This window comes from Ranitomeya variabilis, chromosome 6, assembly GCF_051348905.1.
Source record: "Ranitomeya variabilis isolate aRanVar5 chromosome 6, aRanVar5.hap1, whole genome shotgun sequence".
In the NCBI taxonomy this organism is placed as follows: domain Eukaryota; kingdom Metazoa; phylum Chordata; class Amphibia; order Anura; family Dendrobatidae; genus Ranitomeya; species Ranitomeya variabilis.
In genome coordinates this window covers 168,499,966-168,515,092 of record NC_135237.1, presented here as the reverse complement: position 1 = coordinate 168,515,092, position 15,127 = coordinate 168,499,966, and the positions used below count along the sequence as shown (strand labels likewise).

Here is a 15,127-nt window from a genome sequence, read left to right as displayed (position 1 = left end):
TCTATAGATATATCTGGATAGATATATCTATTGATAGATGTATGGATAGTGTAGGGTGCGTGTCCACTGTCCGGATTACATCCGAATTAGCTGCAGATTGGATGCAGCATACTTGTAGTCCCATCAGATGATGCCTGCACACACCCCAAAAGACCCCCTGCACAGTTCCGCGCACACCCAAACAGTTCCGCGCACACCCCTCCTCCCGAACTGCAGCGTTTCTCGGACCCACATCCGCAGCAAAACTGCAGATCTTTTTTACATCTGCGGTTTTGCTGCAGATGTGCCCGACTGAATGAAAGTCTATGGGTGCAGAAACGCTGCAGTTCGGCACAAAAGAAGTGACATGCTGCGGAAAAAAAAAGCTGCGTTTCGGTGCGGCTTATTCCGCAGCATGTGCACAACAAGTCTGCGGCTCCCATAGACTTACATTAGTTGTTCACTACACTGCGGATTTGATACAATTCTGTGCAGCAAAAAACCCTGCGGATCTGCAATCAAATCCGCAACGTGTGCACGCAGCCTTAGCATTTAGTGAACCTAGCAAAAAAGCCAAGCAAAAAACAAGTGTGGGATTTGCACTTTTTTTGCAATTTCATCGCACTTTGACTTTTTTTCACATTTTCTGTTACACGACATGGTAAAACCAATGGTGTCGTTCAAAAGTAGAACTTGTCCCACAAAAGACAAGCCCACACATGGCCATATTGACGGAAAAATTATGGCTCTGGAAAGAAGGGGAGCGATAAACGAAAAAAAGCTCCAGGGGTGAAGGGGTTTAGAAACATGGATATGGACATATCTATGGAAATAGGCATAGATATATCTGTATGTATTCATCTATCTATTTGTTATCTATCTATCTATCATCTATCTATCTGTGTGTAATGGAGTGTGCGTTGGACAAATGTAAAAGAGGAGGTTGGACAGAAATTACATCACAAATCTTTTTGAAGATAGAGGGGGGAGAGGAGGGAGGAGTTGGGGTGTGTTTTGGTGTGGTAGGTTCGGGCTTAGTGGCAGTGCAATGCATCATGGAACTTGTAGTATTAGAGCACAATTACTCAGGAGAAAGGAAGTTTCCGATTAACCCCATGAGAGCTGGATCCAGCACTGAAGATTTGCTGCTACAGCATGATAAAAGGTAATATTGCTAAAATAAAGACAGTGGATCTTTTCAGTGGCACATAATAGCAAGATTTATGAAAAAAAATAAAAAAAAATTTTTTTTATTGTAGTGGACAACTTCTTAAAAGGATTAATAAACTTCTTGAATATGGTTTTGAGCAGTTTGAGGGACTCAGTTTTTAGAATGGTGTCACATTTGGGTATGTTCTCTCATAGGCCCCTCAGTCACTTCAGATATGATGTGGTCCAAAACAAAAATGGTTTTGTAAATTTTGTTGGACAAAAAAAAATGCTGGTCAGCTTTTTAACCCTAACTTCCTAACAAGCAAAAAAAATTGTTTAAAAAATTGTGCTGATGTAAAGTAGACATGTGGGAAATGTCGTTATGTATTTTCTGTGACATAACTCTGTGGTTTAAGGGCTTAAAAATTAAAAGTTTAAAAATTGTGAAATTTTCATCAAATTTCGATTATTTATTAATTTTTTTCACAAATAAATGCAAGGTGCATCGAAGAAATTTTACCACTATCATGAAGTACAATGTCACGAAAAACCGTTGAAGTGTTCCAGAGTTATTACCACATAAAGTGACACTGGTCAGAATAGTAAAATTTGGTTTGGTCATGAAGGTGAAAACAAGCTTGGTGGGTGAAGAGGTTAAAAGGGTTTCCCCACAAATATATACCCTTCTGTTTATCAATACAGGACATGAACTTAAATGTTGTAATTTGGAATATTTAAGTGAATTGCGCAGTTTGTCTGCAGTCGTTTAAATACATATGGTGTTCTAGACCTATTTCTTGGTAGTGTGCATGGCCTCATAGAACCCATTCATACAATAAAAACACAAAACACTTTAATTGTGGATAAAAATGGCCGTGTAGTTTATTTAGGGTTACATAAATTAATTAATCACCAATAAATAAACTCCTCAAATTATAAAACCAAAGTTCCAAACTTTTCCAATAAACCAATCCACCCAGACATGGGTGATTTTCCCACAAGGCCAGGACTCAGCGAGACATGGCCCCCCCAAACCACACAGCCATTTTTCAATGACAGTTTGTAAGTCCAAATTAAAAATATCAACCAAATCAGGCCTATAAAGGCCCGGTAAAAAACCCTCCAAATCCGAATGCCGGAATGAAAAACCCTGAAATTAAAAGAAAAAATTTTTCCATGGATTTATTGACCCTTCTCCGGATTTTATCTAAAAAAAAAAAAAAGAAAATTGATTGTTGTGTCACAAAAGTCTGAGAATAATCTCGGAAAAAACGAAACGAAGTTTGAATCAGGAAGAATTTGCTTAATATAGATAATATCGGATCGCATGGCCGATAAGAAGTCAAGAGTCCTGATTTTTCCCGAGATCATTCCCAGCTACATGAAATATAATTGAATCAGGGGAAGGAAATTTAATTAGCTATTTCTTCACTTCAGCAACCAGGCAATGCCATTTCAAGCCGCGAACTCCATGCCACCAAACCTGAATATCAGAAGGATTAAAAGGATACATTTTCAGTATAAGATCGCTCGCTGGCCCTCTTCCTGGCCCAGAAGATAAAAGAATGTCAGACTATCCAAATGACTAGCGGACCTGAAAGAAAACCAATAATTAATAGTCATACAGATCATGTTGTACATATAATTTGAACCTATTGGAGTTCGATCTTCCCAATTCCTTTATCCCTAAATCGGAAAGCCCGGCCCTAGAGGCCTCTGTAGCTGCTCCGATTCTAAACGAATGATATGTGATTTTAAGGTGTTTTTTTACCCAAAAAGCTTAAACATTTTTTAGGATAAAATTAAATTGGAAGACAGTAACCGGAGAAAAATCCCTATGAATGAATAATGGGCCCTGTCCCATAGGTCTGACCTTAATCCAATTTGCCATGTTATCAACAGGGCAAATGATTGAGTCATGGATCGCGTTAATTTTAAACCTAGCTCCCCTGCCTAATTGATCAGTCTTCGATTTTCTTATAAATAAAATTAAAAACGACTCATGAATCTGGACATCCGAAATCATGAGTCCCGAAGGCTCCGATTTCTTAACAGAAACCACCTCACCAATGCGAAGTGCTCCAAAAAAGGACAAGGAAAAGATAGAGCTAAAATAATAAGGCTTCCTCAGAATTTACACAAACGTGTATGAGACAGGAGCACAATTCTTTCAGTAAAGATAGGGAAATAGGTCATCTCGAATCAGGTATAAAATTGGTTTTCCTAAGGCCTTTTAAAAACTGCTTTACTGGAAAAAGTTTAGTTATAGCAATACTGTCGGAAAGTTTAAGGAAAAATGAAACTCCTGCAAGGCATTTCGCTATTGCAGAGTAAGACAAACCTTTTTGTACCATAGATTCAGCAAACTTTAGTGCTGCTACCGGATTAGAAACTGCTGGGTCAAAATAATGTAGGTTACAAAAATTACTCCAATTCCGCCATGTAGCCGCGTAGTCAGCCCATGATCTCAATCTAACGATTTTTTGATAAAAAACGCTATCAGAGTGCAATCGCATCCCAAATTGAAATGGGTAAGAGGGTCGCTTCCGAATCCGCGTTGGGACCTGCAGGAAAAAATTCGACCACTGACGATTTTGTAAAGAGTCAGTTATGAAAAGAAATTTGCTCCTTCCCAACTTAGCTTTCAGCCATATATTACACTTCAGGCATTGTAAAACCATTTGTCTCAAAATTCTGGCAGCAAAAGTATTTTTAGAAGATAACGTGTTGATAGAAAAAACTACTGCCTGGTTAGAGGAAAGGAGTAAAATCCTGGAATTCTGCATTAATGATCCCCAAATAACTATTCCTGCAAAAATAGACAAAAAAAAAAAAAAAAGTTCCAACACCATTAAGTTTGAAGTTTTACTTTCTTAGACACCCAACTTATTGGTCACTGGATGGACATCCAATGAGAGTCAAATAAAATACTGAAGCCACGCTGGCTATCCAGTGCAAAAAGAAAGGGAAAAGAATCAGCAGAGACAAAAGATGACTGCTACAAAGATCTGCCATTATGCTCTGACAAAAAGGAGAGCTGAATTCTAGCGTCTTCTTTTAGGTCAGAACGGATTCTAACATGCGAATGAGGTGAAGGTACACCTTTAGTAGCATCATATAAACTTCTACAAAAAGCCCGACCTATAGGAATGACGCGAACCGCAAAATTCAATAGACCTAACAATGATTGAATTTCCTTAAGAGTGACCTTGTTCTTGGCTAAACAATTTGATAACGCAATGCGCAGTTTAAATTTATTTATTTAATTTTTTTTTTTTTTTTTTATCAGGAAGTCTAGATTCCATTTTTTGAGAATCAAGAGTGATTCCCAGAAATTCGATAGATCTAGATGGACCAACTGTTTTTTCGTGAGCAATAGGAACACCGAAGTGCTCACACATTTGGATAAATTTATTGAGGGTATCTTCACATATTGAGGAACCATAAGGACCGACAAACAAAAAATCGTCTAAATAATGGAGGATACCTGCATCCTTACAATTAGCTTTTAAAACCCAATGAAGAAAAGAAGAAAAACTTTCGAAATACGAACACGACAAAGAAAAGCCCATTGGCAGGCACTTATCTTCTGGAGGAGGAGGGACAGCGTCGGCAGGCGCTGAGATACACTGCCTCAGCCAAGTCCGCTCCATCCTCGCCGCCGGCTCTAGTCAGGAGCTGTTGAAGGAGATTCTCCATCCTGGGGTATGTGTCTTCTTTATCTTCTTCTGCTGACAGAATGACCAGATACCACAAAACCAGTGTTTATATATTCAAAAAAAGAGCGGCAAAGCTGCTAACAGCCAATAGAAAACCGTTACAATAGCTGCCAAACATACCAGAAAAAAACTGGATAAAACCAGTTTCACACTATCAGAGATGACTGACCTGAACTTTATTTGACCTTTCTTCTGACAGAAAGTCATATTAAATGACAGGGTCCATGAGGCCATGAGACCCCCGCTATATTTCTTTCAGGTTTACACGGGGGGGGGGGGGGGGGGGGGAGCGCTAACATTTTCTATCTCGCCATAATTTTCCTGACCAGAGCATATGATCATGGCCAGCCCACTTTTCACATGAACAAATCTAACTTGCTCATGTTAACTGCAAGCTTTGTGGCAGCATTCCTGACAGGCTGTGGACTCTGAGCACATAGATTATATTCAGTGATGGAACATAGCCTTGTTTTTGACCTAGGGAATAATGCAGCCAGTGCTGACACCCTGTTATGTGAAGAGTGCATCTTACCTGTTCTTGGCTTCATTACATGTAATGCATAGTCTTTACATGCCAAGGTGTCAGTGTTGGCTGTGTTATTCACTAGATCTAAAGAGGGGATATGTGCTGGCATTTGTTATATCTTTGTGCTCTCCAAGGTGTCATGAGTGCTGACTACTGGGGTCCCAGGCATCGGGGGTCTCGGGTATTGAAAATTCTGGGGGATCACTACTGTTAGCTCTGCTATGATCTGAAGACTGTTGACAAATACCTTTTTTTTTATTTTTTTTTTTTTTAATCCAATTTACAAAATTTAAACTCGTTACATGTATTATACTCGTCAGAAAACACATTTTTAAGTCTTATTTTCACACCTTTATGAAAATCAGCTGATAATAAAATATACTTTTTTTTTTACAATATATTAAAAGAAAGTAAAGCAAAGTACCTCCAAAAAAGAAGGTACACAGAACAAGAGCTAAAAAAAATCCATATGTCCACAGAAGGTAGAATTGATAACAGTATCAATAAAACCTACTAAAAAAATAGGGTGAATAAACAAAAATGCAAAGACATTATAATAATAAAATGTAAAAATGTTTGTATTGATAATATTAAAATACACATATAACATGTATAAGGGGGAAAACCAAACAGAATATGCAAAACCCCAGTGCTATAATTGGAGTGGGTATATGGACACAATCATGAACTAATATATTGTCAGAAAAAGACCTATTACATATAGCGTACATACATTTGCAAACATGCATTTAAAGAATCAGAAAGGCATAGGCAATAAAATAAGAAGAATGTACTATAATATTAGAGTCCATACCCAATAATTTCCTGTTTCCTCCAACGCACGTTTCGCCTGGTAATGGCTTTTTCAAGGAGTCAAATATCACCCCGTTATACAGTAGCTATCCTAGATATACATATGGCAATGGGCATATAGTCCATGTTTAAGGGAACCTGTCACCCCCCCCCCCCCTTCCCCCCAGTCGTTTCAAACTAAAAGAGCCACCTTGTGCAGCAGTAATGCTGCATTCTGACAAGATTGCTCTTTTAGTTCTGGGTGCTGTAACTAGAGAAATAATCAGTTTTATAATTTGTCAGAAATACCTGGTCTTCAGTCAAGGAGGCCGGCGTTTCCCCCCCTGCTTCAGACAGCACACAGCTGTCACTCACATCTTCTTGGCGCCGCCGCCTCCTCACTGCTGTTTTCAAAATAGCCGGCACCTGCGCTCTTTTCCCCTGCCTGGTGCAGGCGCAGTGAGCGCTGCCCATCTTTCCTCATATGCAGCCCAGCTGACTGCGCCTGCGCGGCCGCCCTGCTTATGATTTCCAGCCCCGCAGTGACTTATGATTTATTCACATTGCGGGGCTGTGGGCCGCGTTATATAGCGCGTGGGCCGCGTTATATAGCGCGTGGGCGCTATATACTATGTGGGCTGTGTTATGTACTGCGTGGCCTGTGCTATATATTACGTGGCCACTGTTATATACTATTTGGGCTGTGTTACATACTGCGTGGCCACTGTTATATATTGCGTGGCCTGTATTAACGCATCGGGTATTCTACAATATGTATGTATGTATAAAGCAGCCACATAGTATATAGCACAGGCCACGTAGTATTTGTCTGCTATATACTACATGGCTCCTATATACTACGTGGCCTGTGCTATATACTATGTGGCTGCTACATACATACATACATACATACATACATACATACATACATACATACATACATACATACATACATACATACATACATATTCTAGAATACCCGATGCGTTCGAATCGGGCCACCATCTAGTATTCTATTAAAATTGTATATTTTCCCTTCCCCTATGACGGCACACCTGAGAGAGGGAATCCGCCCAGCCAGGACAGGAAACCCTACTGAAAATAAAAGGGCGGTACCTCTCTGTCGCTTCAGTTGGGTTTCCTGTCCTGACAGGGACCCTCGTGCTGAACACGGCGGTGATTCCACTCACCCAGGTCCCGTCCCGGCGTGGAAGAGCAGGCAGCGCCTGTGCGTCGGTGTTCGGGAGCCTGGATGCGCCGTCCGCAGGTTCCCCGGGGTCTCTGCGTCCGAGCGGGCGTTGGTGCAGCGCGGTCGGACCCGGTTTCTTCCGTGGCTGCCACGCGGCCCTCCTCCCTCTGCCGGAGGCACGCTGGGAATGGGCGTGCCCGCGTGACGTCGGGGGCGGGCGCCGGATCCAAGATGGCGGCGCCCATGAAGAAACGCCGGCTGGTGGAAAAAGGACTCCGGCGTCACGGCAGAGGAGGGGAGGGGCCACCATTGGGCACCGGAGGAGGCGGGGAGTGCAGTGGTCCCCCATAAATGGGTGTCTGACCACAGAAGACGCGCTCATGTCCAAAAACTTCAGCATGGAAGTGGGACAACCAGAGCAGCAGCAGCAGCCGCCGCCATCACAGCAGCAGCGTCAGGAGCTCTCGCCAGATGCCTTGCCGAGCCACCAGCACAGGAGCAGTCGCTCAAGTGGTAGGAGCAGCAGCCGTCCTGTCCAGCAAGACTCTTTAGCGTCCAGAAGGGACACTGCACGTGCATCTGTCCAGCCTCCAAAACCGGTACCCTTGACTGAGTGATGAGTGGTGGTGGTGGTGGCGGTGGTGAGTGATCTTCGTGAATGTCACCCTTATGGTAACAGGGTCCATTTTTTCTGTTTGATCACTAGGGCCCGAGGAAATCTAGCGGCAAAACAAAGAACCGCGAATGTGCCCTTTGTAAAGCCCCGCTTGCAGTTCAGTGGCAGAAGGACCTCTGCTCTGACTGCATTCAAAAAACCATACATGATGAGACTCCTAATTTCGCCACTAGCCTTAAGGCCATAATTCAGGCAGAAATTAAAAACTCCCTAAAACTGGCCCTTAAAAAATCAGGGAGGAAGAGCCGTAAAGTGTCTACGGATTCGGAGGCCTCTCAGAAACAGGAGAGTCAGAAATCTCCCTCTGCCTCCTCCGCCTCTATCCAGTCCTCAGATTCCTCCTCAGATAGTGATACAGGAGGTCGCCCGTGTTTCCCAACTGAGGATGTAGAAAAATTAGTCAAAGCAGTCAGATCTGCAATGGGACTTAAAGAAGAAAAGACACCTAGGTCACTTGAGGATGTCATGTTTGGCGGTTTAGAGGAAAAAAGAAAACGGACATTTCCGGTCAATGCAAAAATTAAAGCATTGATCGAAAAAGAATGGAAAAAACCCGAAAAAATGGGTACCTTACCTTCTTCATCTAAAAGGAGATATCCTTTTGAAGAAAGACTCCGAATCCTGGGAGAAAATCCCTAAGATTGATGGTGCGGTAGCCAAATCCCTGAAAAAATCATCCCTTCCTTTAGAAGATTCAGGGATCCTAAAAGATCCACTGGACAAAAAAGCAGATGGGTTTTTGAGGCACATCTGGGAAGCAGCGGCAGGGGGCTTGAAACCGGCTATAGCTGGAACATGTACAGCTCGCGCTCTTATGGTCTGGTTACAGCAGATAGAAGACCAGCTAAGGGATAAAGTCCCTAGGAATGACATTCTTGCAAATATATCCCTAGTTCAAGGCGCAGCAGCATTTCTGGCGGATTCCTCTGTGGACTCTGCGAGATTAACAGCTAGAGCAGTGGGCTTGTCCAATGCGGCCAGAAGAGCCCTATGGCTTAAAGGTTGTCCGGGAGATTTGCCATCCAAACATAGGCTATGTTCCATCCCATGTGACGGTCAACTCCTCTTTGGGAAAAAGTTAGAGGAGATTTTGGAACAGGCAGGAGACAAAAAGAAAGCCTTTCCAACCTTTCCGAAAGATCCGAAAAAACCCTTTTTTCGGAGGAGATTTAACAGAGGCCGACCTCCAGGAGATAGGAGAAATTGGGACTTCAAAGATAAAAGGAAATCAGGCTATATGTTCAAAGGGCCCTCTACATCTGCCAAAAAGTCCCCCCAATGACATTACATCAGAGGTTGGAGGAAGGCTCTCCCTCTTCTATCCAGCCTGGATAAACATCTCCCCGAGCATCTGGGTTTTAACTATCATAAAAGAAGGCCTAAAAATAAAATTTATCCGTCCACCCAGGCACAATTTCGTAATAACTCCCCGGAGGAAAGCCTGGCAGGAACAATTAGCTCTAGAAACGGAAGTCCTCGGACTGATTCAAAAGAATGTCTTGCAAGAAGTCCCGGTTCAGGAGTTGGGAAGAGGGTTTTACTCCCCCCTCTTTCTAATACAAAAACCCGATGGCTCTTGGAGGATCATAATCAACCTAAGAGAACTCAACCTTTCAATAGACAATCACTCCTTCAAGATGGAGTCCATCAACACAACCACAAAACTTCTGTTTCCTCACTGCTTCATGGCAGTAATAGACTTAAAGGACGCATATTACCATATTCCAATACATCACAAATACTGGAGATACTTGAGAGTGGCACTCTACATACAGAACCAAGTGAAACATTACCAATACACACCACTTCAATCGGTATAATTTTATGGACTGACACCTTATCTATGCTGAGCACCACTATGTCTTCAAGCAAAGGTGAATGCGATCCCTCCACATAGAACCTCATAGCATTTAGTGTGGCTTTAACAGACTGTCAGTGCCGGTTACCATCTCTCATTAAGCACTTTTATTACCAATACACAGCCCTTCCATTCGGCCTATCTACTGCTCCCAGGATCTTCACCAAGGTGATGGCAGAGGTAATGTCATATCTCCGTTCTCGGAATATTGTAATTGTCCCATACTTGGACGATTTTCTTGTGATAGGGAAGACAGAGGCCGATTGCTCCCATCAGATAACGGCAGTAATATCAACTCTAACAGAACTCGGTTGGTTAATAAATGTCCCCAAGTCGAAGTTAGTTCCTGTAAAGGTACAATCCTTCCTGGGCCTGATACTAGATTCAGAACGTCAACTCTGCCTCCTCCCGGAGAACAAAGTAACCAAAATAATCAATTTGACCACTGCAGCGATACATCAACCAGCGATGACCCTAAGGAAAGCGATGTCCCTACTAGGCTCGTTAACGTCCTGCATTCCAGCGGTAGGATGGGCACAATTCCACCTGAGACAACTGCAGTGGGAAGTTCTGTCAGCCCAAAGACTGTTAAGAGGGCATTTGGAAGGAAGTCTATGTCTTCCTCAGGATGTAAGAAATTCCTTAAAATGGTGGACCATAGAGGAACATCTCACTATGGGAGTCCAATGGCAGAAACCGGTCGAGGACGTAATCACGACCGACGCAAGCAACATAGGTTGGGGAGCTCACTTAAGATCCCATTCAATTCAAGGAACTTGGGTCCCCCCAAGAAAAGAGCTATGCCTCAAACGTAAAAGAACTATTGGCAGTAGTAAAGTCCTTGAAACATTTTCTTCCCCGGCTCCAGGGCCACCATGCTCGAGTCATGACGGACAATCGAGCAGTAGTGGCCTATATCAATCACCAGGGGGGGACGAGGTCTTGGAACCTCATGGAGGTGTCAAACTCACTATTTCATTGGGCAGAACAACACCTATCTTCCCTAACAGCTCTACACATAAGAGGGGTAGAAAACTTACAGGCAGACTTTCTGAGTCGCAGAGTTCTGAGACAAGGGGAATGGTCCCTGAATCCCGAGATATTCCAACAAATAATACAGGCCTGGGGTACACCAGAGATAGACTTGTTTGCCACCTCACGCAACAAAAAAGTGAAAAAATTTTGCTCACTGAACCCAAACGAACATCCTTTTGCAGTAGATGCCCTACTAATACCGTGGAAATTCTCTCTGGCTTACGCATTTCCCCCAATAGTGATGATTCCAACAGTAGTCCGGAAAATCAGAGAAGACCGAGCAAAAATAATACTCATAGCTCCATTCTGGCCAAGAAGACCATGGTTCTCCCTTCTAAGGCAGATGTCGTTAACAGACCCATGGATTCTGCCAGATGTGCCGGACTTGTTAACCCAGGGACCAGTGACCTACTCTCAGGTGAAGGGCTTCCATCTGGCAGCCTGGCTTTTGAGAGGGCGCTACTAAGCCGCCAAGGATTCTCACCAGGGTTAGTCTCCACCCTATTAAAAAGCAGAAAGCCTATAACGTCTAGAATCTATGGTAGGACCTGGAAGAAATTTTTAGATTTCTTAGGTGAGCCGTTGGGGGATGTAGCTCCAGTGGGTCCCATCCTAGAATTTCTACAAGCAGGCTTGCAGCTAGGGTTAGCAACTAGCACCCTTAAGGTTCAGCCTTAGGGGCCCTATATAATTGCAACCTAGCATCTAATAGATGGGTTTCACGATTTATAAAATCCTGTGGCAGGTCTAGACCAGTTATTATTCCCAAAATCCCTCCTTGGGATCTAAATCTAGTCTTGGAGGCTTTAACCAAAGATCCTTTTGAGCCTTTACAGAAATTATCACCTAAATTACTCACCCTGAAAACGGTCCTGCTAGTAGCCCTAACATCGGCCCGTAGAGTAGGTGATTTACAAGCTCTATCAATATGCCCTCCTTACACTCAGGTTTTTGATGACAGAATAATCTTAAGACCAGATCCAGCGTATCTCCCCAAAGTAGTCCAAAAATTTCATAGGAGTCAGGAGATTACATTACCATCATTTTGTAATAATCCTAAAAATCCGGGTGAACTAAAGTTCCATATGCTAGATGTGAGGAGATCCATGTTACAATATATAACCATGAATAGTCAGTGGAGGAAAGATCAAACCCTATTTGTAGCCTTTCAAGGTAGTAAAAAGGGATGTGGGGTAGCTAAAAGTACCATTGCTAGATGGATCAGGGAGGCCATTAGTCTGTCCTATTCTGCAAGTGGCACTCCGATTCCTGACGGCATCAAGGCTCACTCCACCAGAGCTGTGGCTACCTCCTGGGCAGAGGAAGCTGAGGTATCAATTGACCAAATTTGCAAGGCCGCTACCTGGTCCTCACCCTCAACTTTTTTCAAACACTACCGGCTAGACCTTTCCTCCTCTGCTGACCTAACCTTTGGTAGAAGGGTACTCCAAGCGGTGGTCCCTCCCTAAGGGTTTTTCTTTCTACAAAAGTCTCTCAGGTGTGCCGTCATGGGGGAAGGGAAAACACCAAGGTTACTTACGGGTAGCCGGTTTTTCCGGAACCCATGACGGCACCCGTATATTCCCCCCCCCCCCTTTTTTCACCTTTTCGGTGTGCACTATCGTTTTGGGTGTTTTTAGTTAATATAATGTGGTGTTGGATTGCCATGTGTACTAACCAGGGGGGCCTCTCATGCTCTGAAAACCAACTGAAGCGACAGAGAGGTACCGCCCTTTTATTTTCAGTAGGGTTTCCTGTCCTGGCTGGGCGGATCCCCTCTCTCAGGTGTGCCGTCATGGGTTCCGGAAAAAACGGCTACCCGTAAGTAACCTTGGTGTTTTATTATCATTTGTGTGGTAGTCACTCTATTTATCCAACCAGTGGATCTTTGGTTTTGATAATTATTGATCTATATTATCTGTAAGTGTGAACCTGAGAATTATTATCCTTAATATTTATTAGGACTCCTTGTTGATGTTTTTAGGAAAATCAATCTGTCTCATAATGTTGCTGCATCAGTGTCGTATTGTAACTCCAGTTTGTTTTCTCCCAAAGGAGCGTCGCATGGATGAAGGCATCCAGGAGGATGCAGCAGAAGAGCAAGGAGATGATGCCCCAGAAGTGGGATCTCCTGGAATTGTGGCATCAGCTTGGTCTTTCATAACCACATTCTTCACATCCCTGATACCAGAGGGCCCTCCACAGATTGTAAACTAGATATTATTCTGACTGCCGTCCGGACGTAAATGCAGGAAAGGAAAAACTGTTTAAAAATTGTGCCGTCTCAAAAACTGGTTCATTTTGTTGTTTTGTTTTTTTTTAATCTTAAAAATGTCTGTGTTCCTAAACCATTATGACAGGCTATTACAAATATTTTAAGCACAATCACATTATTTTTTTTTTTACATAATTCTCCTTTATAAAGAAAATAACCACGTCTTCCTTTTTTCCAATTGCTATTTTATCAGTAAAGTTATTCTAAAGTCATGCAGATTTTTCACTCGAGGCTGATGTTGCTTTTTTGTATTTGCGCCCAAAACATCTGTGGCTCTAATGTAAGTAGATAAAGCAATCAGGTTTGGAACAGTGTAAACGCATGCAACAATATCCTTGTGCGAGGTTTATGCCTTTGATAATATTGCTTCATTTCCAAGATGATGTCAGGACACACATAAGGCTTTAGTTTTCAGACATGTAATTCTACATACTTATGTTGTATGATTTAATAGTATTAATATTAGAAGTTATCACAACTGGGCAACGCCTGACCATATGCCCTATTCGAACAGATGGACTTCATAGAGACGGGACCCACTCTTACCCCTTGCGGAGAGTATTGTGATGAAACCTCTGTTTAGGACTTGACCTGATAATGTGTACCACGGTTGCCCATTTATTACATGGCTAACCATCTTTACAAGAACAGGTAGCTTGCATTTGTAAACGGTTGTCTACTTAAGGTACCTTCCCACCTAAGCGACGCTGCAGCGATACAGACAACGATGCTGATCGCTGCAGCGTCGCTGTTTCATCGTTGTGTGGTCGCTGGAGAGCTGTCACACAGACAGCTCTCCAGCGGCCAACGATGCCGAAGTCCCCAGGTAACCAGGGTAAACATCGGGTTACTAAGCGCAGGGCTGCGCTTAGTAACCCGATATTTACCCTGGTTACCATTGTAAAACATCGCTGGCATCGTTGCTTTTGCTGTCAAACACAACGATACATGCCAATCTGACGACCAAATAAAGTTCTGAACTTTCAGCAACGACCAGCGATATTACAGCAGGATCCAGATCGCTGCTGCGTGTCAAACACAACGATATCGCTCTCCAGGACGCTGCAACGTCACGGATCGCTATCGCTGCAAAGTCGTTTAGTGTGAAGGTACCTTAAGGAGAAACCCTTTTAACAGAAGCCGATGGAATAATCAGATAACTAAAAGCATTATATGGATTAGATACTGCCATCACAACTAAGAAACAAAGTGTCTATTCACAGGTTATATATCCTGCCCCTTCCTGCTTTCTATATCTGATTAGTTTTACCTCTGTCCTTTCTCATACAAAAGTTTTATGAATGATATTTTACCAAACATATATGCAATCATGTTCACAGAAGCTGTGGTTGAGTATATTCCCCCATTTATTAGCAATGCCTTCTTTAAGTTATAAGACATTAAGAGTTTCTGAAGTCTTGCTGAAATCACTAAAGGTACCTTCACACTAAACGACTTTACAACGAGAACGACAACGATCCGTGACGTTGCAGCGTCCTGGATAGCGATATTGTGTTTGACACGCAGCTTCATCTGGATCCTGCTGTGATATCGCTGGTCGTTGCTGAAAGTCCAGAACTTTATTTCGTCGCTGGATCACCCGCTGTCATCGCTGGATCGGTGTGTGTGACACCGATCCAGCGATGTGTTCACTGGTTACCAGGGTAAACATCGGGTTACTAAGCACAGGGCCGCGCTTAGTAACCCGATGTTTACCCTGGTTACCATTGTAAATGTAAAAAAAAAAAAACACATACTCACATTCCGGTGCCCGGCGTCCGCTTCCCTGCAGTCCTCCTGCATCCCGTGTAAGTGCCGGCCGTAAAGCAGAGCGGTGACGTCACCGCTGTGCTCTGTGGGAGATGCCGGAGATGTTCGGCGCTGACACAGGATGCAGGAGGAGTGCAGGGAAGCGGACGCCGGGCA

The 15,127-nt window shown here is 43.1% G+C and overlaps 1 protein-coding gene across 4 annotated transcripts in view; it reads left to right on the top strand.

Annotated features, from left to right (window-relative positions):
* HERPUD2 (HERPUD family member 2) overlaps positions 1–13,431 on the top strand; it is a 70,770-nt gene extending 57,339 nt beyond the window's left edge. For all 4 annotated transcript variants that reach the window (XM_077269221.1, XM_077269220.1, XM_077269219.1 and 1 more), the window contains one exon: positions 12,982–13,431. In XM_077269221.1, the coding sequence (XP_077125336.1) occupies positions 12,982–13,143 (162 nt within the window). In that variant the 3' untranslated portion in view covers positions 13,144–13,431. The remainder of the gene's footprint in view (positions 1–12,981) is intronic.
* Positions 13,432–15,127: the final 1,696 nt, after the last annotated feature.